Genomic DNA, 25,760 nt, shown 5'->3' with positions numbered 1-25,760 from the left:
GAAACAGCGTACAGGGCTGGAAAGAAACCCAACGTGCATTCGGTTTATCTGCCGGGGAGCCTCATCCAAGATGTGGAGGCGGCCTTGCCAGCGGCTATCGAGTTTACGGGGTACAGTCTTCTGCAAGTAGTTGCTCACTTCAGCACCAATGATACCTGTCGCTTGAGTTCTGAGGCGATCCTCAGTTCGTACAGGCGGCTGGCGGATTTGGTCAAGATGGTTGGCCTCGCACGTGGGGTGCAAGCAGAGTTATCTATTTGCAGTATAGTTCCCAGAGTGGATCAGGGTCCTTTGGTTTGGAGCCGAGTGGAGGGTCTCAACCAGAGGCTTCGTCGTGTCTGTGACGGTCTTGGCTGCAGATTTCTAGACTTACGCTATTGGGTGGGGAATTGTAGGACGCCCCTTGATAGATCAGTGGTGCACTACACAAAGGAAGCAGCTACTTGTGGCGTGCACATGAGGGCTTTTTAGGCTAGGCAGTAGTGCGAGGTGTACTGATGAACACTCACCAGTCGAAGTGCAGGCAGGAAAATCAGGACACGCTCAGTGTAAAGACACTCTAGCTATCAAGATATTAGCAGTAAATTTTCAGAGTGTTCGGAATAAAGTTCCTGAAGTTCCTGCCCTCCAGGAAGCGGTAGCGCGCGAATTTTTCTCGGGACTGAGACCTGGCTGAACCCTGAGATAGGAAGTTCTGAAATATTTAGTGAGGGTTGGAACATGTATCGGAAAGACAGATTAGACACCATAGGAGGTGGTGTCTTCATTGCAGTTGACAAAAATATTGTCTACTGCGGTCGAAGTAGAGTGTGCTTGTGAAGTTATCTCGACACGTTTAACAGAACTAGGGGAAATAAAGTTAATTTGGGGGTGTTATTACCGGCCACCAGGTTTCACCGTGACAGTTCTAGAATCATTCAAAGGGAGTCTACATTCTGTATCGCACAAGTACTCGGATCATGCTATATTAGTCGGAGGCGACTTCAACCCACCTAGTATAAACTGGGATGTCTATGGATTCATTACAGGTGGTACAGACAAGCCGTCGTGTGAATCACTTTTGAACACATTATCCGCAAACTGTCTTGAGCAGCCAAGTCGACAGCCAACGCGTAATGGAAATATCTTAGATATGGTAGCCACGAACAGACCAGACCTCATCGATGGTGTCAGTGTTGAGGCAGGGATTAGAGATCATGATGTTGTCATTACGACTATGTTTACAAAAGTTAACAAGTTGGTCAAGAAGGCTAGGAGAGTATTCTTACTAGAAAGAGCAGAGAAGCAGTTGTTAGCATCCCACTTAGTAAATGAATAGACTTAATTTACTTCTGGTACGATGGACGTGGAAGAATTATGGGCAAATTTTAAACACATTGTAAATCACGCATTGGACAAGTATGTGCCGAAAAAGTGGGTTACGGACGGAAAAAAGCCACCGTGGTTTAACAACCCAATTCGGAGAATGCTCAGGAAGCAAAGACAGTTGCACTCGCGGTACAAGAAAGGTCGGGAGAATGACAGGCAAAAGTTAGTAGAGATTCGTGCTGCTGTAAAAAGAGCGATGCGCGAACCATTCAACCACTACCACCGTCATACCTTAGCAAAAGATCTTGCTGAAAACCCAAGGAAATTCTGGTCTTAGGTAAAATCAGTAAGCTGGTCCAAGGCGTCCATCCAGTCACTCACTGATCAGTCTGGCCTGGCAACGGAAGACAGCAAAACGAAATCTGAAATTTTAAATTTAGCATTTCAGAAATCTGTCACGCAGGAGGATAGTACAAACGTACCGCTGTTTGTGTCTAGTACATATTCCTGTATGGAGGGCATAGTGATAGACATCCCTGGAGTTGTGAAGCAGCTGAATGTGTTGAAAATAAATAAATCGCCAGGTGCTGATGGGATTCCAATTCGGTTTTACAGAGAGTATTCTACTGCAATGGCTCCTTACTTAGCTTCCATTTATCGCGAATCCCTTGCCCAACGTAAAGTCCCGAGTGACGGGAAAAAAGCGCAGGTGACCTCTGTATATAAGACGGGCAGAAGGATGGATCCTCAAAATTACAGACCAATATCCTTAACATCGGTTTGTTGCAGGATTCTCGAACATATTCTCAGTTAGAATATAATGAATTTCCTAGACACAGAGAAGTTGCTGTCCATGCATCAGCTCGGCTTTAGAAAGCATCGCTCCTGCGAAACGCAACTCGCCCCTTTTTTTTTTTCCACATGATATCTTGCGAACCATGGATGAAGGCTATCAGACGGATGCCATATTCCTTGACTTGCGGAAAGCGTTTGACTCGGTGCCCCACTGCAGGCTCCTAACTAAGGTAGGAGGATATGGGATTGGTTCCCAAGTATGTGAGTGGCTCGAAGACTTCTTGAGTAATAGATCCCAGTACATTGTCCTCGATGGTGAGTGTTCATCGGAGGTGAGGGTATCATCTGGAGTGCCCCAGGGAAGTGTGGTAGGTCCGCTGTTCTTTTCTATCTACATAAATGATCTTCTGGACAGGGTGGATAGCAATGTGCGGCTGTTTGCTGATGATGCTGTTGTGTACGGGAAGGTGTCGTGACTGTAGGACAATACATGATGACTTGGACAGGATTTGTGATTGGTTCACAGAATGGCAGCTGACTCTAAATATAAATGTAAATTAATGCAGATGAATAGGAAAAAGAATCCTGTGATGTTTGTGTCAGAGGCTACACAACTAATGGAGTATTCAGTCACTTTGATTAAATATTTGGGCGTAACATTACAGAGCGATATGAAGTGGGACAAGCATGTAATGGCAGTTGTGGAGAAGGCGGATAGTCGTCTTCGATTCATTGGTAGAATTTTCGGAAGACGTGGTTTATCTGTAAAGGAGACAGCTTATAAAACACTAATACGACCTATTCTTGAGTACTGCTCGAGCGTTTGGGATCCCTATGAGGTCGGATTGATAGAGGACATAGAAGCAATTCAGAGGCGGGCTGCTAGATTTGTTACTGGTAGGTTTGATGATCACGCGAGTGTTACGGAAATGCTTCAGAAACTCGGGTGGAAGTCTCTGGAGGAAAGGAGGCGTTCTTTTCGTGAATCGCTACTGAGAAAATTTAGGGAACCAGCATTTGAGGCTGACTGCAATACAATTTTACTGCCACCAAATTACATTTCGCGGAAAGACCACGAAGATACGATAAGAGGGATTACGGCTCGTACTGAGGCATATAGGCAGTCATTTTTCCCTTGTTCTGTTTGAGAGTGGAACAGGGAGAGGAGATGCTAGTTGTGGTACGGGGTACCCTCCGCCACGCACCATATGGTGGATTGCGGAGTATGTATGTAGATGTAGATGTAAAGTGCTGGTCTGATGTCACGTTGGAGCAAGAAAATTCTTGCTTATGTTCACGTTTCACAGCATTTTAGACGTGGAGAACTCAATTACCTACGTTGCACTGACCGTCAAAGTGCCCCCCTTAGTCGTTAAGAGATGCGCAGAATGACGACGTAATGTAAACAGGAAGATCAGGGCTCGACCCTGGCTAGGAAGAATGGTTGGCGGCATAGAAGCTGCCTGTTAATGAAGGAGTTGAGACCCAAAGGTCCACAGGAATTTAGGAACTTCATCGGAATGGATGTGCCTTGTTTTGAGAGACTGCTGTCGATCGTACATGAAGGGATTCGCGCAGCTGACACAGTAATCAGGGAATCTGTTTCACAGTAAGTGCGACGGCAGAGAAGCAAATCGGCTTTTAGTGTCCCCACTGGTCGCGCCTGGCACGCTTGCTCTCACTCCTTTTGCTACCCTCTCAACATTACCGTTCTTGGCATGCTTAAGTCATAAAAAAGGCCCAGTCAAAAGACACACGTGCGGTACTTTCACCAGTCGAAGTGATAAATACAAATATCGTTATTAAAACGTACAAACTCAGAATTAAACATATCTAATAATACCTTATTATGGTACATCATATCTAGAGGATCGTGTGGACACCTTTCCTTGCTGCATGCCTCAGTAAGCCTGCTTACACTTTCTTTGTTTCATTCCACTTTTACAATAAGAAGCTATCATCAGATACACACGTTTTCTCGACGGCAATTCAAACACACGAAAATTTTCATTTGTTTTATTGCTGTAGTTACAAAAAATTAGTCACTGAGACATGTGCAGAGTATCTCTCAAAATAATTAAAAAACGGTAGGTACAAGGAATGTAAAGTAAACGCAAATAAACCGTGAATAACACAAATACCTTAGTTGATCGACGGAACTCAGGAATACAGCAATACAAAGCACTTAGGAACGAAATAAATAGGAAGTGTAAGGAAGCTAAGATGGAATGGCTGCATGAAAAATATGAAGGAATTGAAAAAGAAATGATGTTTGGAACGACTGACTCAGTATACAGGAAAGTCAAAACAACCTTTGGTGAAATTAAAAGCAAGGGTGGTAATATTAAGAGTGCAACGGGAATTCCACTGTTAAATGCAGAGGAGATAGCAGATAAGTGAAAAGAATACATTGAAGGCCTCTGTGAGGGGGAAGAATTGTCTGATGTGATAGAAGAAGAAACAAGAGTCGGTTTAGAAGAGATGGGGGATCCAGTATTAGAATCAGAATTTAAAAGAGCTTTAGAGGACCTAAGATCAAATAAGGCAGAAAGGATGGATAACATTTCGTCAGACTTCCTACAATCATTGGGAGAAGTGACAACAAAGTATGAGTCTGACAACTTCTGACTTAGCGAAAAATATCATCCTCTCAATTCCGAAGACTGCGAGAGCTGGCAAGAGAGAGAATTATCGCACAATCAGCTAAACAACTCATGCATCCAAGTTGCTGACAAGAATAATATACACAAAAATGGAAAAGAAAATTGAGGATTAGGTGACGATCAGTTTGGCTTTAGGAAAGGTAAAGGCACGAGAGGTAGTTCTGACCTTAAGTTGTCACGATTTTCCGTTAGTGTTGCTTCCATCATACATGTTAATACGATTTGTTGATTTGGAAAGAGCGTTCCACAATGTTAAATGGTGCAAAATGTTCTAAGTTCTGAGGAAGATAGGCGTAAGCAGTAGGAAAAGACGGGCAATACACAATATGAATGTACAAGAACCAAAAGGGAACAATAAGACTAGAACACCAAGAACAAATTTCTTGGATTAAAAATGGTGTAAGACAGGGATGTAGTCTGTCCCCCTGCTGTTCAATCTACACATCGAAGAAGCTCTGACAGAAATAAACGAAAGATTCAAGAGTGGGATTAAAAATCCAGGTAAAGGGATATCAATGATAAGATTCTCTGATTATATTGCTAGCCTCATTGAAAACGAAGATGAATTTCAGAATGTGTAGAATGGAATGAACAGTCAAATGAATACAGAATATCTATTCATAAGTAAACCAAACAGAGACGAAGGTAATGAGAAGTAGCAGAAATGAGAACAGCAAGAAACTTAACATTAAGATTGATGGTCACGAAGTATATGAAGTTAAGGAATTCTGCTACCCAGGCTGTAAAATAACCAATGACGGACGGGGGGAAGAGGACATCAAAAGCAGACTAGCAGCAGCAAAAACGGCATTTCTACATCTGCATCTACATTTATACTCCGCAAGCCACCCAACCGTGTGTGGCGGAGGGCACTTTACGTGCCACTGTCATTACCTCCCTTTTCTGTTCCAATTGCGTATGGTTCGCGGAAAGAACGGCTGTCTGAAAGCCTCCGTGCGCGCTCGAATCTCTCTAATTTTACATTCGTTATCTCCTCGGGAGGTATAAGTAGGGGGAAGCAATATATTCGATACCTCATCCAGAAACGCATCCTTTCGAAACCTGGACAGCAAGCTACACCGCGATGCAGAGCGCCTCTCTTGCAGAGTCTGCCACTTTAGTTTGTTAAACATCTCCGTAACGCTATCACGGTTACCAAATAACCCTGTGACGAAACGCGCCGCTCTTATTTCGATCTTCTCTATCTCCTCCGTCAAGCCGATCTGGTATGGATCCCACACTGATGAGCGATACTCAGGTATAGGTTGGACGTGTGTTTTGCAAGCCACCTCCTTTGTTGATGGACTACATTTTCTAAGGACTCTCCCAATGAATCTCAACCTGGCACCCGCCTTACCAACAACTAATTTTATATGATCATTCCACTTCAAATCATTCCGCACGCATACTCCCAAATATTTTACAGAAGTAACTGCTACCAGTGCTTTTTTCGCTATCATATAATCATACAATAAAGGATCCTTCTTCCTATGTATTCGCAATACATTACATTTGTCTATATTAAGGGTCAGTTGCCACTCCCTGCACCAAGTGCCTATCCGCTGCCGACCTTCCTGCATTTCGCTACAATTTTCTAGTGCTGCAACTTCTCTGTATACTACAGCACCATCCGCGAAAAGCCGCATGGGACTTCCGACACTATCTACTAGGTCATTTATATATATTGTGAAAAGCAATGGTCCTGTGGCACGCCATAGGTTATTTTAACGTCTGTAGACTTCTCTCCATTGATAACAACATGCTGTGTTCTGTTTGCTAAAAACTCTTCAATCAGCCACACAGCTGGTCTGATATTCCGTAGGCTCTTACTTTGTTTATCAGACGACAGTGCGGAACTGTATCGAACGCCTTCCGGAAGTCAAGGAAAATAGCATCTACCTGGGAGCCTGTATCTAATATTTTCTGGGTCTCATGAACAAATAAAGCGAGTTGGGTCTCACACGATCGCTGTTACCGAAATCCATGTTGATTCCTACAGAGTAGATTCTGGGTACCCAAAAACGACATGATACGCGAGCAAAAAATATGTTCTAAAATTCTACAACAGATCGACGTCAGAGATATAGGTCTATAGTTTTGCGCATGTGCTCGACGACCCTTCTTGAAGACTGGGACTACCTGTGCTCTTTTCCAATCATTTGGAACCTTCCGTTCCTCTAGAGACTTGCGGTACACCGCTGTTAAAAGGATAGCAAGTTCTTTCGCGTCCTCTGTGTAGAATCGAATTGATATCCCTTCAGGTCCAGTGGACTCTCCTCTGTTGAGTGATTTCAGTTGCTTTTCTATTCCTTGGACACTTATTTCGATGCCAGCCATTTTTTCGCTCGTGCGAGTGTTTAGAGAAGGAACTGCAGTGCGGTCTTCCTCTGCGAAACTGCTTTGGAAAAAAGGTGTTTAGTATTTCAGCTTTACGCGTGTCATCCTCTGTTTCAATGCCATCATCATCCCGAAGTGTCTGAATATGCTGTTTCGAGCCACTTACTGATTTGACGTAAGACAAGTACTTCCTAGGATTTTCTGTCAAGTCGGTAAGACTTGGCCAAGAGAAGTATACTGGTATCAACCATAGGTCTTAATTTAAGGAAGACATTTCTGAGGATGTGCGTTTGGAAAACATCATTGTTTTGAAGTGGGACACGGACTAAGGGAAAACCGGAAGAGAAGAGAATCGAAGCCTTTGATGAGATGCGGTATTACAGAAGAATGCTGAAAATCAGGTGGCCTGATAAGATAACGAATGAGAAGGATCTCCTCATAATCTGGGAAGAAAGAAACATACGGAAAACACAGACTAGATGGGAGAGGATGGTAGGACATCTGTTAAGGTATCAGAGAATACTTCCATGGAGCTGTAGAGGGTAAAAAATGTAAAGGAAGACAAAGGTCGAAATATATCCAGCAAATAATAGTGGGAGTAGGTTGCAGTTCCTACTCTGAGATGGAAAGGTTGTCATTGGGGAGTGTTTCGTAGCGGGCCGCATCAAACTAGCCACATGACTGATGACAAGAAAAGAAAATGAGAGAAAAGACTCCTCCAAAGCTCACATATTTCTAGTGTGCTGACCACAAATCAAAGCAACAACAAGCAGGAAGACCGCTCGAGATGTTACTTTCTGCCCCTGCAAGCGCCCACCTCTTCTGCTGCGCATGGGCGGATCCACGGCAGGTTCGCATTTCTCCCTGGCGGATTAACCGTCAGCTAAAATAGCAGCTTCACCCGTTCTGCCGCTGCTTAAAGCAGGCCACCTATACGTGACATGTACTAGTTACGGGTATCGTGTAATAGTGACCTTAGAAAGTGCACGCTGGATAATGCTTCGAAGTCAGGTGCGTGAGTTAACTTTAAACGTGAATAATTTCTTGCAAAACAAAGTACTGGATTGAACATCTGTACCGTAGAAGAGTGAGAGACTAATCCTGGTTTAGCGTGGAAAAAGGTGTGCGATCGGGCAAAAGAAGAAGAACATAATTATGTTAATAATGAACTAACAAGGGATCATTTGGAAAGCAATTTATTAAATAACTGAATTCCGACTCGACAGTACGTGAAAGAGAGCATGATAGTGACAAAGAAATATAAGCTTGCACAATAAAAAAAGTGTTTAAGGTACGCCCAATTGAAAAGGATACATTCGCCGTAGCGGCGTTGTAAGTAATACCAGTGAGTGAATGTGTTTGCCGAGAGATGGCGTGGTAGTATTCGCGGTTGCACAAGCTGAATTATTCCGGTTTGGCAGCAATTTCCTCATTTCTGGAGAGCAGTTTCCGCAGCTCGTTGTGTGGTGGTTTCCTCCTCGGCAGCGCAAAGACCTGTTATCCAGTTTCTTCGCGCAGAAGGGAAGCATGCTTCACAGATTTATCGCAGGGTGAACGAGGTGTGTGGAGAGCAGTGTCCGTCTATGTCTGCGTTAAGAGGCAAAACGCGAGAACATCAAGGTCATCAGTGCCACAGTTTCGGCTGCCAGGTCACCACAGGTGACATTGCCTTTACACTGTTGGTATGGAAAGGAACTGTGCATCACCTAATCCACGAGAAGCTGCTTTGTGGCGAAATTTGCGCATAGTGGGTGCCCAAGCATCTTTCGGAGAATCAGAAGACGGCAACGGGAATTCGCCTGAACCATCTGTTTATGCATTTATCACGTAATGAATTTCATTACTCAGATTGTGCCCTGTAATGGAATGTGGTGTCGCATTTCACTCCTACCTCCAAACGGATGAGCATGGAGTGGTGGCATCCCTGCTCCCTTCGTTGACAATCAGCCCAGTCTTCCTAGAAGGCCATAAAAATGATGCTCAGTTTCTTTTTCGATGAAGGGGCACCTTTACTCATTGCCTGGCTACAACAGGATGCAACAACCAATGCTGAGCAGTACTGTAACACTTAATTGAGGCTAAAGCAGCCGTAAAGAAAAAGTGCAGGAGCAAGTCCTATAATGGGCAATATTAGACTTTGTGGCGAAGAAGGCCCGCCAGGTCCTTCAAAAATTCAGGTGGAGGTCCTGGACATCCTCCCCCGATCTCTCATTTGACTCGTGTAATTTCTTTTTATCCTCGTCTGTGTTCTGACTGGTTTGATGAGGCCCGCCACGAATTCCTCTCCTGTGCCAACCTATTCATCTCAGAGCAGCACTTGCAACTTAAGTCCTCAATTATTTACTTCATGTGTTCAAATCTGTCTTCTTCTACAAGTTTTGCCCTCTAAAGCTCCCTTGAGTACCATGTAAGTCATTCCCTGATGTCTTAACCTATGTCCTACCATCCTGTCCCTGCTCCTCGTCAGTGTTTCCCACATATTGCTTTCATCTCTGATTCTGCACACAACCTCCTCATTCCTTACCTTATCAGTTCACCTAATTTTCAACATTCGACTGTACCACCACATCTCAAATGCTTCGATTCTCTTTTGTTCCGGTTTTCCCACAGTCATGTTTCTTTACCTTACAATGCTGTGCTCCTAACGTGCATTTTCAGAGATTACTTCCTCATATTAATGCTTACGTGTGATATCAGTAGACTTATTTTGGCCAGGAATGCCCTGTTTGCTACTGCTAGTCTGCTTTTGATGTCCTCCTTACTCCGTCTGTCATTGGTTATTTTACTGCCTAGGCAGCAGAATTCCTTAACTTCACTGACTTCGTAACCATCAATCCTGATGTTAAGTTTCTCGGTGTTCTCATTTCTGCTACTTCTCATTACTTTCGTCTTTCTTAGATTTACTGTCAATCCATATTCTGTACTCATTAAACTGTTCATTCCATTCAGCACGCCATGTAATTCGTCTTCGCTTTCATTCAGGATAGCAATGATAACCTTTCACCTTGTACCTTTCTTTTATTTCCATAGTTACTTCTTGGATGTACAGCTTGAACAGCAGGGGGGCGAAATACTAAATCCCTGTGTTACACACTTTTTAATCCGAGCGCTTCGTTCTGTGGCCCCTTAAAACAATGTATGGAAGGTTAGAGGTTTACTTGTGATAAGGAAGGACAGGACACCGTAAAAAACCGGACACGTCAGGAACCCAAGAGCTTCTACACTGAAGGCATCCACTCCTTTGATTCGCAAACGGATCAGTATATTAATGTATAGTTGAGCTGTTCCACATGAGTAATTATAATATTGTTATAAAAATTTCTTTACAAATAACTGTTGCCTCCTTTTCATTTCGGCGCACTTTATAGATAAGCCTGTTTTTCTTATTTCGATTATTGCATATTTGGTTGGTGTTTATGCGTCTTTATCTGACTCATTCAGAAAACACTTCCAGAAAGACAAATGTCAAAGTTCTATCGTAAAATAATATCCTTGCAGAGATCCTTCATTATGCCGATCGCTTAGATACAGTTAGACTCACTGTGGTGACAGACTTGCAACAAGCATTGCTGCTCATGAGGAATCATACGGTCAGTCATACCAGCAGCTACTTGGTGTACCAGTTTAACTGGACTGCTGAACTACAGAGCCATAACAAGAGAGGGTAAAGCAAACCATGGTATCAGAAGCAATGAAACTGTCGACGCTTCCGCTAACAGTGCTATCCACCATGGGACAAAAAAATTATGAAATGTTCCTTACATGGAACTCCTGTGAGATGAGCCCATCGTATCAACTGAGGACGAGACGTTACGAAGCCATTCTAGCAAGCATCCCTACACGGCCGTGATACACCCTTGGCTCACCGACCAGCCAAAATTTATGACCACTGCCCACCGCGACGTCGAATGCAGCCCGGTAGCGTTGCGAGCACGTGACGCGGTAACGAAAGTATGTAAGCGTAGCAGACACGGAAGGAGGGGTTATTCATTTGTTTGTTTTGTGTTTTCTTTTACTCTGTAATCTGTATAAAAGAACAGACAGAATGTTGCACATGAATTGGCATGAATAAAGCATATAAGCTTTTAACGTAATTACAGTTCTATTAGTAATAACTAAGCATCATGATATAAAAGAGGGGGGGGAGGGATCTACATAGAAGAACTACATTTAAAAAAATAAGAAAAAGTCTGCACCTACAATTTGATCATAGGCATACAGATATCTGTTCATCCGGAATCCAGAAGGCACACAGAACTGGTCTGTTACACTATGTGGCATTGATAGATCACAAATTTTGTAATTCTGGACTACACTACTACAGCACTACACTACTACAACAAAAATGGTTCAAATGGCTCTGAGCACTATGGGTCTTAACTGCTGAGGTAATCAGTCCCCTAGAACTTAGAACTACTTAAACCTAACTAACCTAAGGACGTCACACACACCCATGCCCGAGGCAGGATTCGAACCTGCGACCGTAGCCGCCGCTCGGTTCCAGACTGTAGCGCCTAGAACCGCACGGCCACCCCGGCTGGCACTACGGCAACGCTGCACTACGGCAACACTGCACAACTGTACTTGGTTTAGAACCAAACCGTATCTCTCATCATCTGGATGGTTAGCCCTCAGCGAGCTGAGGTGCAGCTAAGGATTCACAGGGTCTGGGCAGCTGCGCCACCCAAGGTGTAGAGATTGGGTAATGGCTGTCAGGGTCTCAGGAAGTCCTTTCTGATCCTCCCTGAGGTTCATCTCCTCATTGCTCCCAGAAGATTTTTGGTGTGCCGCGTCTCGTTATTACGATTTTTCGGCCTCCTCTTGGTTGTCCCTCAGCCATGTAGGCCTCCAGTTCATAACCTAATATCTTAGCTGTAATTGAGTTGATCATATGCCACAGTTCGTCATCCCTCATTTTGTTCCTGACTGTTGCATTTCCAATTACGTTCCTATCCTGGTGTGCAAAATCATTTTTAACGGTGCATTCCCAGGCGATGTGGTCTGGGGTAGCGATTGCTCCACATTCACAACTGTTGGTGGTGCACTGTCGTAATTTTAGTAAGTAGATGGGTACAGATGAAATAGTTTCTGCAACAGTCACTTGTTTATTTTGCCACTACGCGTATTGATGGTTCACTCCATCATCGCCAAATGGAGCGTTGTTTATCTACATGGTTGACGTTGGTGAAGAGTACAAACGCCTTTCCACAGTCTCAGAGCAAGAGCAGTGTGGGTTATTTTGCGTCTTTTTGAGAGACGGTAGTGTTGTAAAATGTCTGCATACTGTTCCTTGATATGTGTCTTCCCCCACTGCACATTACACTTACTTTGTCCTAAATTGGGACTATCTAGATGTAATGTACAATGGAGAGGACACACATTAGTAGGCAGAATAAATGATGTAGTTCGTTCCAAAGACTGACAAACATGCTATTAAGAAGGTGGTCATAATGTTTTGGCCCATGAGCGTATATACCACAGAAAAATTCCGGTCACCACATTCCACCTTCTCTTTAACCATGGACGGTATAGACAGCACGCGTATTGGCTACAACTGATTGACTGTCGTGTGGAGGAGGAGACGCACCACTTCGTCTTCAGCTGCCTACTCCAACACCACACGATGATCAGTTTCCTACAGTGTTTCGTGCTTCGTAGACAGCTCCCCAAGAACGAAGACGCTACTTACAAGCCGTGATGTCACTATACAAACATATACAGGACGCTGCAGGAGGGAAGGCCAATATTTAGGGATGTGATAAAACTGTCAGTTGAGACTTTTATCCATTGTGGATGTGGAACACTGCGACTGTGGTGTGAAAAGGTTTTCAGAAATTACTGCAACCAGTCACCTTTTATGTAGATGTATTTTATTTAACCATGACCGGTTTCGAGCTGCCTAGCAACTCATCATCAGATGGTATATACATTCAGTGCTTTTTTGTACCCATTGTGTGGGTGGTTGAGTATCTGTGGAGATAAATCTTTCTGCAGGTATATATATCTCTTTTAGGAGGTATTCTTGAAACCATTGTTGTTCTTGTTTTTCACAATTTCACAAGTTAAAACTTTCTCTAGATGTATATTACTTTTATGAGGCACTGTTGGAAACATATATCTTGTTTTTCGTAATCATCGCTGAACACACTTAGCCACAGATACGAATACGGGATTTACACATTATAAACAAGCCATGTCATTCGAAGCAAAAAAGTCATATGGTTGCGTGTCCTATTCGGAATGGTTTCCGAAAAAGTGCGGGTTTAATGTATGTTGCCATTTATTTCCTGCATTGTTCACTACATTGTCCTTGTCTACAACAAACAACAGTAGTCTATTCAATGGTGCGAAAAGTGGCAATTGTCTCACAATAATGAAAAGTGTGAGGTCATCCACATGAGTACAAAAAAAAAGCCTTTAAATTTGTATTACATGATAAATCACTCAGGTTTAAAGGCTGTCAATTCGACTAAATACCTAGGAATTACAGTTACGAAAAAGCTAAATTAGATCTATCACATAAATAACCAAAGACTACGTTTTGTTGACAGAACACTTAGAGGATGGAACACATCTAATGAAAGGATTGGCTACACGCTACACTACGCTTGCTCGTTCTCCCCTAGAATACTGCTCTGCTGTATGGAACCCTTACCTGAAGTTCAAAAAAGGGAAGCTCCTTTTATATTATCGCGAAATATGGGAGAGAGTGTCGCGGACATGATAAGCGAATTACGATGGCGATCATTAAAACAAAGGCGTTTTACGTTGCGGCGAGGTCTTTTCATGAAATTTCAATCACAAACGTTGTCCTCTGAGTGTGAAAATACTTCATTGACGCCATCCTATATACGGAGAAATTTCGTCATAACAAAATGTGTTACTACAGTTCGTACAGAACGATGTCAGTGTGGTTTTTTTATTTTTTATTTATTTATTTATTTATTTTTTTTTCACGCGCTGTTGGAGAGTGTTAACAGTTCAGAAACTGTGTCAAGCTGGTTCGCAGAATCCTCTGCCAGGCACTTCAGAGTGAACTGCAGAGTGGTAATGTAGATGTAGAGGAAAGAGGACGTCGAGACGAACAATTTGACATGAAATATTTCTGTTCTAACACGTCGCGAAACTACCTCAAACTGACCTACAGAAAGTCCATTAGCTACAGCGAATGTGCGTTGCGCGAGATTTTCAATATTTTTTCTCACTCTTCGCGAAAATATCAGACTTAGATAAAAAGGAGTAGGAGCTCCTTGTGGGATATATAATATTAGTTTACCTCTGTACTGCGACACGTTTTTGCTAGAGGCCACGCTTTCGAGTTACTCAATAAAAACGCACAAAAGTGACGTTTAAAGTATTCCACCTCGGAAAGCATTCGGAACAGAGAATAAGTCCATATGAAGTTTCTTGCATCAAGTGAGGTTCCAGTCACATCGCTGAATATTCACCATTCCTCCTGAGAAGCCCTGATTTCATTTCATTTATTCAGCATGTTCCAGTACGGTATTCGTAATAGCAGATATTTAAATACCAAGATACATAAAGACGTAGTCTACTTATAACGAGCAGAATTGATGAAAAGTATTCACAATAGAAAATTTATACATGGTTTACAAGTAGAACACGATAAAAATACACTAATAATTATATTCACAACAGTAAACTTCTGTACTATCAGTATAGGGTTTCCAGATAAAACATTTTTTCAACAACTTTTAGTAACATAAATATTAATATGCTGGGAAACGTTATTAAATCGCAGAATTTTTGAAATTCATTCATGTATAGGTTTAATGGAACTGGTTTATCGACGGGCCAGCTGACTTCCTTTTCTGTAATACTCTGTATTAAGCTCGCGACACACCCATAGTAGGTGATCCACTGTTTGATCACATTCTCCACACGTACAAGCAGTAATCGGAGCTAGTCTGAACCGACTGTAGTTAGACATTAATTTTCCATGCCCGGTTAACATTGCTGTAGGATTGGATGGCTGCGTTAACTGTATGGAAAGATGATGGTGAACAGTGGGGGGAAAATTCTTTTGTGATCGCACATTTTGCAATTTCAGCCCACTCCATTTCCCATTTTTCTATCAATGCATCTTAACTTACTTCTGGCCACAGGCGAAGGGAATCTGTTGTAACTTTCCGTTGCGTTTTCTCGAGCGGCTTGTCTTCTGGTTGGTTCATCCCCAGGAATTCTTACATGTGCTTTCGTCCATTCAAAGTTAATATGCCGTTTCCTCTACACAGTTATGTAAATTTATTTCTGATCTCTTCTATCAAATATTTATGATTCCTGGAATCATTTACTGAATCCAGCGTAGTTCCACCGTGCATTTTTACAGCTGCCATTTTAACATTTTTTTTCTCGTAAGTTCTCTAGTTTATCTAAGACTTGTAAGATTACTAATTTCTCTGCATGGTTGCTGGTGCCTTTAAAATCAATAAATACACTGAAGTCTTTTAATTGTTCAGTTTGTTGCAAAATATTATTGTTTAGAACGATACTAACTCTTGCTTTGTATTTACGCCTTCTTATCAGCACTGCATTCGATTTTTGCTCATTAAAAAGGATTTTGTTGTTTCGGGCCCAAGCTGTGATTTTCTTCCATTTCTCTGTTGCAGAGCTTCTCAGCAATAATGACAGTGTCAACACGATTAAGTCATCTGCGAATGCTATCGTTTTTTGTCTACTGTGTAATCCAAATTAAACAGCACGGCTCCTCCCGTCGGAGGGTCGAGTCATCCCTCGGGCATGGGTGTGTGGGTGTGTGTGTTTGTGTGTTTGTGTTTGTGTTTGTGTGTGGGTGGGTGGGTGGGTGTGTTGTCCTTAGCGTAAGTAAGTTTGTCAGATTAAGTAGTGTGTAAGCTTGGGGACCAATGACCTCAGTGGTTTGGTCCCATAAGACCTTACCACAAATTTACATTTTTTACAAAGCAAGCAGAAAATTATACAGATTATCTCAAAAACACAGCAATGTCCATGTGGCAGCCTTTTCTCACCTTATTTTATAATTTGATGCTGTTAAACGCCAACACTGCTGTTCCATCACTGAAATACTTTTTTGCGAGATTCCTAGGACATTCAAAATGTAGTAGCGCTTTAATGATGCTGGGTCACCAAGCTGCTTCAAAAGTTCCCTCAACTTCAAGACACATCATTATTGCATACTGTCCTTCTGATATGCTTTCCTCTACGAAATTCTTAACAGCCAGCAATGCATCGACTGTCCCTCTCTGTAGAGTAAATCCATACTGATCGTTGTTTAGGAAATCTTTAGACAAAACATGGTGCATTATTCTGTTAATTAATAGCTTTTCCAATATTTTACCTTCGTATACAGTCTGTTTAATACAGATGGCTGATGGCACGAAATTTGGACCCTTTCTATTCTCTTCACCAGGTTTGAGAATGGGTACTATTTGAGCTCTTTTCCACATTCCCAGAAAGCAACCGTTCTTTAGGCAAGGTGGTTAGGAAAAACGTTATACAGTCGACAAAGGATCTTACTACTGACACCATTTTCACTAGCAGGCTTGTTTCCAGACAACTTCTTTATTATTTCCTCTATATCTGTCTGTGTAAAAGCTAAATGTTTACCGGTCCGTTGGATCGTAGAGTTAAAGATCTTAGTAGCTTATGGTATCCCGTGGCGTGAGTGTGATCGTCCTCAGACACAAAATATTCGAGCATATAGGTGGCTTTTGTTGTGTTGTCACTTCTCACTTCTCCCTGGCATTGTCATGGGGATATTAGTTCTGATTTTCCGTGATGCGATTCGATAGACTGCAATACAAAGATATTTGTTGGAGTCAAGCTGCAGTGTTGCTTGCAGGACTGGACTGTTTTTCTGTAGAGTTGTGCTATATTCCCTCTACTCTTTACAATACTGTTACCTTCATACTTCCCCCCAACTCTTCACTGCCCTTTGCCCTTTAATAAATTTGACTTATCGCGTTGGTTTTTTGCGGTTATTCAGATGTCCACCATGGGCACGCTTTCTCAGAATTCTGTGCTTGAGCTGGTTCTGTATACTGAACTACTTCAAATTCTGTGATAATAGTTTCAGTATATGTTTCCATTTGAATTTTTGCTGCCCAATTCTGGTTCAAATGGTTCAAATGGCTCTGAGCACTATGGGACTCAACTGCTGTGGTCATCAGTCCCCTAGAACTTAGAACTACTTAAACCTAACTAACCTAAGGACATCACACACATCCATGCCCGAGGCAGGATTCGAACCTGCGAACGTAGCAGTCGCGTAGTTCCGGACTGAGCGCCTAGAACCGCTCGGTCACTCCGGTCGGCCCTCTGGAGTTTGTTACTGTATCAAGCCACATGGTATATCTTGCATAGCTATCCATAGCAGTTACTAAACCAACTCCTTTATTGTAGATTATCATGTCAATTTTTTTCGCATCATATTTCATGGGTTTTATGATATCTAATTACACGCCAAAGGCAAAAAATCGCAATTTTTTTTACTATTTCTACAAATACTGTATCTTCGTCAGATGGGTGGCTGATCATAACGGAATCATTGTATTTGTTAGTTGTCCTTTCTTGGTGTCTCCTGCACTAAATATCTTGTAGCTTCTAGTCTAGTGATTACACCTACGTTTTGTCGTTAACAATATGGTTCTTGTATGAAAGAAACGTAAATTCGATATTGCGCACGAAACTGCATTAGGATAGATGTTGCAGCTCTGGAGCGCTGTAAATTTATTTGTATGCACTTGATTAGTTTTGAAGAAACAAAATCGTTTGGCTTATATTCGGTGTTGCCATCAGTGATAATCAATAAAACTGCATTAGGATAGATATTGCAGCTCTGGAGCGCTATAAATTTATTTGTATGTTCTTGATTTGTTTTTGAAGAGACAAAATCGTTTGGCTGATATTCGGTGTTGCCATCAGTGATAATCAATATTACGTTTGCGTTGCATACTGTTCACTTCTGGCATATCTACGCTACTACATTGTTCTTACTCGAACACGGAAGTGACGAAATCGTATCTCATTTAGTGGCCGTTTCTTTTTAACCGCACTTAAAAATCGCTGTGGATGAAGACGGTTGTCAATTACTGCGGTTTTTGTAAGTTGTTATCAATTAATTGCTGCAAGGCTAAAACTTCTTTAGTGTACTGTTCTTCGACCGGAAGTACTATTTTCCGATATCCTGTCGCTTTTAAACATGCTTTGAATTCTGTTGAAGACATCAGGTAATTTTTATGGATATCTTCGCCAGTGGCGCACCTCTTATTGATGAATCTGATACTGACGAACCACATTCGGATTCCGTATCTATCATCGGTTTGCTCTGTAGCACCAGATACAGGTAGTGTGTCAGTAGCAGCTGCTGCGCCTGACGCAGATTCGTCAGTCTCCCTAAATTAATGTAAATCGCTAGTTTTCATAGGACATTGACGGTTTCATTTGACCGGTTTTAATAAGAATACTATCAACACTTCAGCAGTCACTAATAACGGTATTTCTACCGGATTAAAACCTAAGTCATATTGACGTATTTTAGTACTTTTAGATGATAGTTCTAAAACGATAGGGCCAGAATCAGAGGTATATTGCTCTTTTCCAGACCGTGAGCGAGGAAGAGGAATTTTATCAATTACTTCTTGTACCGCTAATGATTTTTTATTACTGTAGTACAAGAGTGAGATATAGTTTGCTCTTTCCCAGACGGTGTTGGAGGCTGAGGAATTTTTGGACTTGCTTCTTATACCAGTGGTACGGACTTCCGTGTAGCAGCATTGTGTAAGAGAGCAGGAAATTCGCTTTCACCATCTGGAATAGTCCGTAACTGCGAGCAGTCTTTTTTAACATGACAAACACTTTTTGAGTGATGTCATACAAGTCATCCATGATAATACACACTCAAACAATTTCCTTCATAGATGATCTGTATAGCTTAAGTCGTCAAATATGTGTTGAGCAATGCGACGAAGTGATTTTATATGAGAGCATCCCTGAATACTGGAGCCCGTTGAAACTTCTGACATTTCCTAGTGCACGTCCCCATTTAGATATTTCGTTAACTGTTACAGCGTTACATTAGGGGAAAAAAACAGGTGTACTGGAACTTTTAAAACGCCTTACTGGCGTCGTTGTGTCTTTAACTCACAAATGACATTCTTGCACTAGTCTATCTACATTTTCAACAGTTCTTGTAAAAATATAAATATTTCCTCCAGATACGCGAGGGCAATGCGTAATCTTGAGGCCAGAAATAACATTACTTATAGATTTTTACATAGTCATTTGTAACGATATTGGGAACATTGTCGATGATGACAGTTTTTTCAGATGACATGACCTTATCAGTAGAAACCGAAGACTGCTGTTTTGCTGAAGTAACCGGTGTTTGTTGAGACGATTCAGTAGCGGAAGTTTCAATAGCGCGCCCATTTACGCACACGTTCGTAGCTTGGATGTTGGCAACAGCTAACTGTAGCACCGCGCTTAACAGTGAAGCAGCTCGCCATGCCGACGAAGTTGCCCTTTTCAACTCAAATACACAGGAGCCGTGTAATCTATGCTACAACTAACTAGACTACAATAACTCTTGTGACTTAGATTACAACCCAACAGATTTCGCGAACTGTAACAGTTGCTTTAAACCAGTTTGAAAGATTTTTGCAATAGCAGACAGACACGTGTGTTTACGTCCGTTGTTAATCAAAGATATGAGACACCGTACATATAAGTTACTAGGAGCTTGGCATATCAGGATATAATTACTATGTTTACAATCAGTGTAGCTATTCTCTGTGGTTCATGGGCCTATATGTGTGTGTCTAATTATACATTTATTTTGTAACATCCCATGTATTAAAAACTGGCTGAGCGGAATTTATGCTAAGGCCACAAACAAAAAAAGACGCATCTTGCTTCATGTCATACTGTGTACACTGAGGAGACAAAAGTCACGGGATAACGATAGGCACTGATACAGACGGCGGCAGTCTCCCTTACACATGGTATAAAAGTCAGGTCATTTATACTCGGGTGATTCATGTGAACAGCTTTCCAACTTGATTATACCCGCACGAGGGGAATTAACACTTTTTTTAACGCGGAATGCTATTATTTCTTGTTTCCAACATCAGCTTATTCCCCAGAATAAGCAGCTTTCACTCGGTTAATACTGGGCAGAAATCAAACCTGCATTTCGATCAGACTTCCTTAACTCCTGTGCAAAAAGGTGTGCAGTATACTACTGCATCCATTTCAATAAGCTACCATCCGAATTCAAAAATCTTACCAGTAACCCACGCGCTTTCAAATTGAAACAGAAGACTTTCCTCGTGGGTCACTCCTTCTATTCTGTCGAGGAGTTTCTTGAAAAATTAAGCTGATTCTTATTGTATTGTTGATTGCGTTTACTTAAACTTATGAACACTTTTCTCGGGTTCATAAACATTTATTTTAATTTGTTATTACTTTTATGTTGTAATTTCATGTACTTATACGTTCCATGACCTTGGAAATTTTCTCCTCAATTTGGTCCTAAGGAACTTGACGAGTAAATAAACAAATTCCGAAATTCACAGTGTCTAAAATGTGCCGAGAATGTCAAATCCCGGGTATTACCTTTCACCATGGACAGAGCAGTGGCCAACGGCCTTCACTTAGCAGCAGAGCAGCGGCGTTTCCGTAGAATCGTCAGTGCTAACAGACAAGCGGCACTGCGTGAAATAACAGGAGAAATCAATGTGAGATGAATGTACGCGTTAGGGCAGAGCGGCGAAATTTGGCGTTAGCGGGCTATGGCAGCAGACAATCGATGGGAGTTGTTTTGCTAACAGCACGATATTGTCTGCAGCGGTTCTCCTAGACTCGTGGTCATATCGGTAGAACCATAGTCTGCGCAAGTTGATGGTGGTTCCATAATGGTGTGGGTTGTGTTTACATGGAATGGACTGGATCCTCTGCTTCAACTGGATGGCTCATTGACTGGAAATGGTTACGTTCGGCTACTTGGGCCTATTCGCAGCCGTTCATGGACTTAATGTTCCCAAACAACGATGAAATTTTTATGGATGAGAATGCGCCACTTCACTGGTTCGTGAATATTCTGGACAGTTCGAGCGAATGATTTGGCCACCAAAGTCGTCCGATATGAATCTGGTCGAACATGACTGGGACATAATCGAGAGGTCAGTTCGTGCACCAAATCCTTCACTGGCAGCACTTTGGCAATTATGGACTGCTATAGAGGCAGCACGCCTCAATGTTTTTGCATGGGACTTCCAACGACTTACTGAGTCTATGCCACTTCTATTTGCTGCACTTTGCAGGGCGAACGGTGGTCCGACACTGTATTAGCAGGTATCCCATGACTTTTGTCACAACAGGTACGAGTCCCTGCAGGGAGACTAGAATTACAGCTAAAATCCGCCACCCTACGGTTGGACACTCGGCGTGCCTCTGTCCGAAAGGCTTTGGCCCCCTCCAAGGTTCATCCGCAGCTGACGCTTTACAATACACTCGATGCAGCCCCCCTACCCCCCAGGCGCCACGAAGTTTCAGTCAGCCTGTACGAGTGACGACGGCGCGTGCGATTCACGTACGAGCTGAGTCAGCACGTCAGCCAGCGCAAGGCGACCAGAATAAGTACTCGAAGCTTAGTGTTACCCGTATTTTTCCAACGAGCTGCACACAAATAATATCGTCGTTACCTACTATGTCGAATTTCATTCAGCTTACGTGTACCTTAACTAAGACTTCACACTTTAGATAAAGTTCATTACGAGTATTTTATGGAGTCCTATTGAGTGAAAGATGATGTGGTATCGATATTGCGAAAGGCATGTTCAATGTTTTGGAGATATCGAGAAGGTGAACGAAAGAAAACAGGCGAAACAAGTATACAAAACGTGTATGGATGCCAGTTGGAATGGGTCGTCTTCAGCCATAGCACCTCAGTGACAATTATGACGTTATTAACAAAGATGAGATTATGAGCCCCTAATGAAGTTAACCTTAACCTACCGACACGGTCCAGTCACATTAATGTAACCACTTGTAAAAGCTTGAACAAACACCTTTTGCAGGTGGATAGTGAGGTTCTGGGTGTTAACGACAGGGATATGGAGCCATGCCAAATCCACTTGCGTAATCAGCTGCTCTATGTTTCTAGGTTGATGGTTCATGACGTGAACAGCCTGATCAAGGTGTTCCCAAAGATGCTCCATTAAGTTTAAATCATGAGAGTTTGGTGGCCAGGTGAGTACGATAGACTCACATTTTGTAATGTACGGGTCCCTTTAGCTACGGTGGTATATGAACATTTTAAAAACTTAGCCGTTTCGGAAATGTTTTCAGCCTTGGTCCGAAATCGAGTGATTGTGCCCTTTTCGGGCGCCAGATAAATCGCTCCGTTTCCGTGCTACGACGAGGACAACAGTGTATTCCTCTTTCCCCTTCCCTCTCCCCCCCCCCCTCTCCCCCCCCCCAAACGGTTTATAAATCCTCACTGCTAGTTCTGCCATTTTCCGTCTTTGAGTGATTGTTGCACGTTGATGTCAAACATAGGCGGTGGGCAGGTTAACGTAGCTGGACTGTTTATATAGTCTAAGTTGAAAAAATCTGGCTCTCAGAAGAAATTTCAATCGTTGTACTAGTGATATTTGGCTGTGTTGATTGATGAGTTCGCCGACCGCTGGTCTACAGTTACTGATGCAGCCGCTTCTAAATCACTTCCGTTCACTCTGTTCCATCACAAAACTGATACTGATAATGAAGATAACACTAAGCCAAGCGCACCGCACAAAATATTAGTCAGACCCTGAAAGAGGATACCGTTATTGACTTGCCCGATTTGTTGCTGTATCAACGCATTCCGTCCAACGCGTGTACAAGGAATGGTGTACCGTTCGCAGCCAAGTAACAAAGCGTAAGAACAGTGGTCTTAAAAAGACACTAAACGAAAGGGACCCGAGGCGGTCAAGAGGTGTCGGTGACAATCGGTTTCAGACTCTACAGGAACTGCTGCTGTTAGTGAATGAAGGTCCAGCTCAGCCAGTTTCGCAGAGGACATTGCGTAGGGAACTGCATCCAATGGACATTTGGATTCGGGTACAATGTCACTCCTCACATGGGCAGATAAGACTGCACATCGTAAACGGACCAAACAACACAAGACGTGGACAGTACGTATCTGTATGGAGTGTGGTCCGAAAGGTCTCGAATTTGTACTTTTTTCTTTTTTTTTTTAATGACGCATAGGTGTCCAGAACACCAACAGCCCAGTGAAGCATTTAAGCCGGAGTGTGTGAAGAATATACAGTAGTTCGAGCCAGAGATAGTAATACTTAACGGAAAGTAGTCGAGTAAAATCTTCCGTTTCCCAAGGAAGTGTCATAGGTCTTGTATTGTTCCTGATCTACATAAACAATTTAGGAGACAATTTGAGCAGCCCTCTTCGAATGTTTCCGGATGATGCTGTCAGTTACCGTCATGTAAAGTCATCAGATGATAAAAACGAATTGCAATTAAACTTTAAATCACGTAAAGTGTGAAGTCATCCACACGAGCACTAAAAATTTCAGTTACACATTGCATCACACAAGTCTAAACGCAGTAAAATCAGTTGAACACTTAGTTACGACAAATAAGAATCACTTAAACTGAAACGATCACATAGATAATGTTGTGCGCAAAGCAAGCCAAAGACTGAGATTTATTGTCAGAACTTTAGAAAAGGGAACAGATTTTCTAAAGAGGCTTCCTAGACTAAGCTTGTCCGCCCTCTTCTAGAGTAGTGCTGTGCTGTGTGGAATCCGCATCAGATAGGATTGACGGAGGACATGGAAAAAGTTCAAAAAAGGGCAGCTCGTTTTGTATTATCGCGAAATAGGGAAGAGGATGCCACGGATATGATAGACGAATTGAGGTGGCAGCCTTTAAAACAAAGCAGTTTTCCGCTGCGGCAGGCCCTTCTCATGAACTTTGTCACCAAATTTCGCCTCAGAGTGTGAATTTTTTTTCTGCTTTCGCTACACATAAGGAAAAATGATCATCATAATAAAATAAGAGATATAAGAGCTCACACGGAAAGATTTAAGCGTTCGTTTTTCCCGCGCACTGTTAGAGAGTGGAATGGCAGAAAGGTAGCTTAAAGGTGGTTCCATAGACCCTCTGCCAAGCACTTAACTGCGGATTTCAGGGTACTCTCATAGATGCAGTTCAGTGATGTTTTGGGGATTGTTTTTCGTCCCATATTTGGAACCACGCATTCAGGTTACCATGAAAATGGACCAGAACGTTCATTTCAACATTATCAATGACCGAGTGTTGTCCTGTTCTCTACAGGTTCGTGACGAGTTGTGGAAGTTTGCTTCCTCCGAGCTCCCAACAGACCAGCATGAAGTCACATGTTTCCGGTAAGACGAACTCCGGGCAATCTACTGCACATAGAGTGGTCTGCAGAATCACTGGATCTCAGTATCGCATAGAAAATGTCTAGGGCTTTCTGAAACAGAAATCTGCAGCAGTTTGGTAGTACTAAGTGGTTCACCTCTGTAGCTGAGTAGTCAGCGCGGCTGACGACCGTGCGGAGGACCTGGGTTCGATTTCCGGTATTGCCAGGGATTTTCCCTTGGTGGGAGAACTGGTACGAGATGCCCTCAGTCTCGCCATGTTTCACCGAGCAGTAGCGCAGCGGCCCCAGGCCGCGGAAACTGACAGTGGCAGAGAGAATGCTGTGCTGATCAGTGTTCCCGTACTGTCTCCAGTGACACCGTTGACAGAGGAAGACACGGCGGTCGGTCGCTACCGCTGGGCCCGCCAAGTTCTGTGGGAAAAACTTTCAGTTCTAGGTTCTTATGTTGCAGTAAGTGGTCTGATCATCAATGACTGGTTCAAGCTGGGCACACTATACCTCAAGAAATTTGCATATCATCAACCTCACTGAACTAAAACCTGTTTAAAAGGTAGAGACGGTACTAGGGTGATGTCTCCTGTGTGGTGACTAATTCTTCTGTCCGGTGTGCTTGCCAACCGTAAATTAGGTGGGGAGAACCTGTCCCAACACGAAAGCGATGGTACACAGAGCTGTAGTTTACTGTCCTCCAGCGCGATCTTCCCCGCCACGGACGCGACTGCAGCGTGGCTCGCTGTTTCAAAAAGCGCCCTTGTTTCGCCACAGCGGCCCGGCGCCGCCAGAGGCTGTGATCGGCCTCGGCCAAGTAACGATCGTCGGCTGTCACGGCCTCCATTAATTTCCTGCGCCCGTGTCGCCACCCGGCCAAAAACAAACAGCCCTGCACCGCGCCGCGCCGTGATGTCGTGTACAGCCAAAAGCCCTGCGTCGGCGCCGCCGTCGGCTGCAGCCGCATTTGCATCGCAAATACTTCCCGCCATCAGCCAGGCCGGGCACCGTTATGCCACCGGCCAAGCTCTCCCATTACGCCCTATATCGAGTTTCTTCTTCCTTGAAAGACCGCCATCCGAGGCACTCTAAAAACCTGAACGTCTCCTCTCCTGTCTTCTTTCCCCACAGCTCCTCACTCCCTCATCACCCAAACAAATACGGAATTCTACGCCTGAGCAGACTGACTTCTCCTCAACCAGGCAAAGAATGTGCAGCCAATAACGAAATATTGTGTATGTAGTCTCCGTAAGCTACTATAC

General features: G+C 43.0%; 1 protein-coding gene across 1 annotated transcript in view; it reads right to left on the bottom strand.

Annotated features, from left to right (window-relative positions):
• LOC126351873 (cilia- and flagella-associated protein 251-like) overlaps positions 1–25,490 on the bottom strand; it is a 152,523-nt gene extending 127,033 nt beyond the window's left edge. Inside the window, exon 1 of the mRNA XM_050002644.1 lies at positions 25,129–25,490. Within this exon, the coding sequence (XP_049858601.1) occupies positions 25,129–25,490 (362 nt within the window). The remainder of the gene's footprint in view (positions 1–25,128) is intronic.
• Positions 25,491–25,760: the final 270 nt, after the last annotated feature.

This window comes from Schistocerca gregaria, chromosome 1 (assembly GCF_023897955.1).
Source record: "Schistocerca gregaria isolate iqSchGreg1 chromosome 1, iqSchGreg1.2, whole genome shotgun sequence".
NCBI classification, from domain to species: Eukaryota; Metazoa; Arthropoda; class Insecta; order Orthoptera; family Acrididae; genus Schistocerca; species Schistocerca gregaria.
This window is presented reverse-complemented; position numbering and strand designations above follow the sequence as displayed.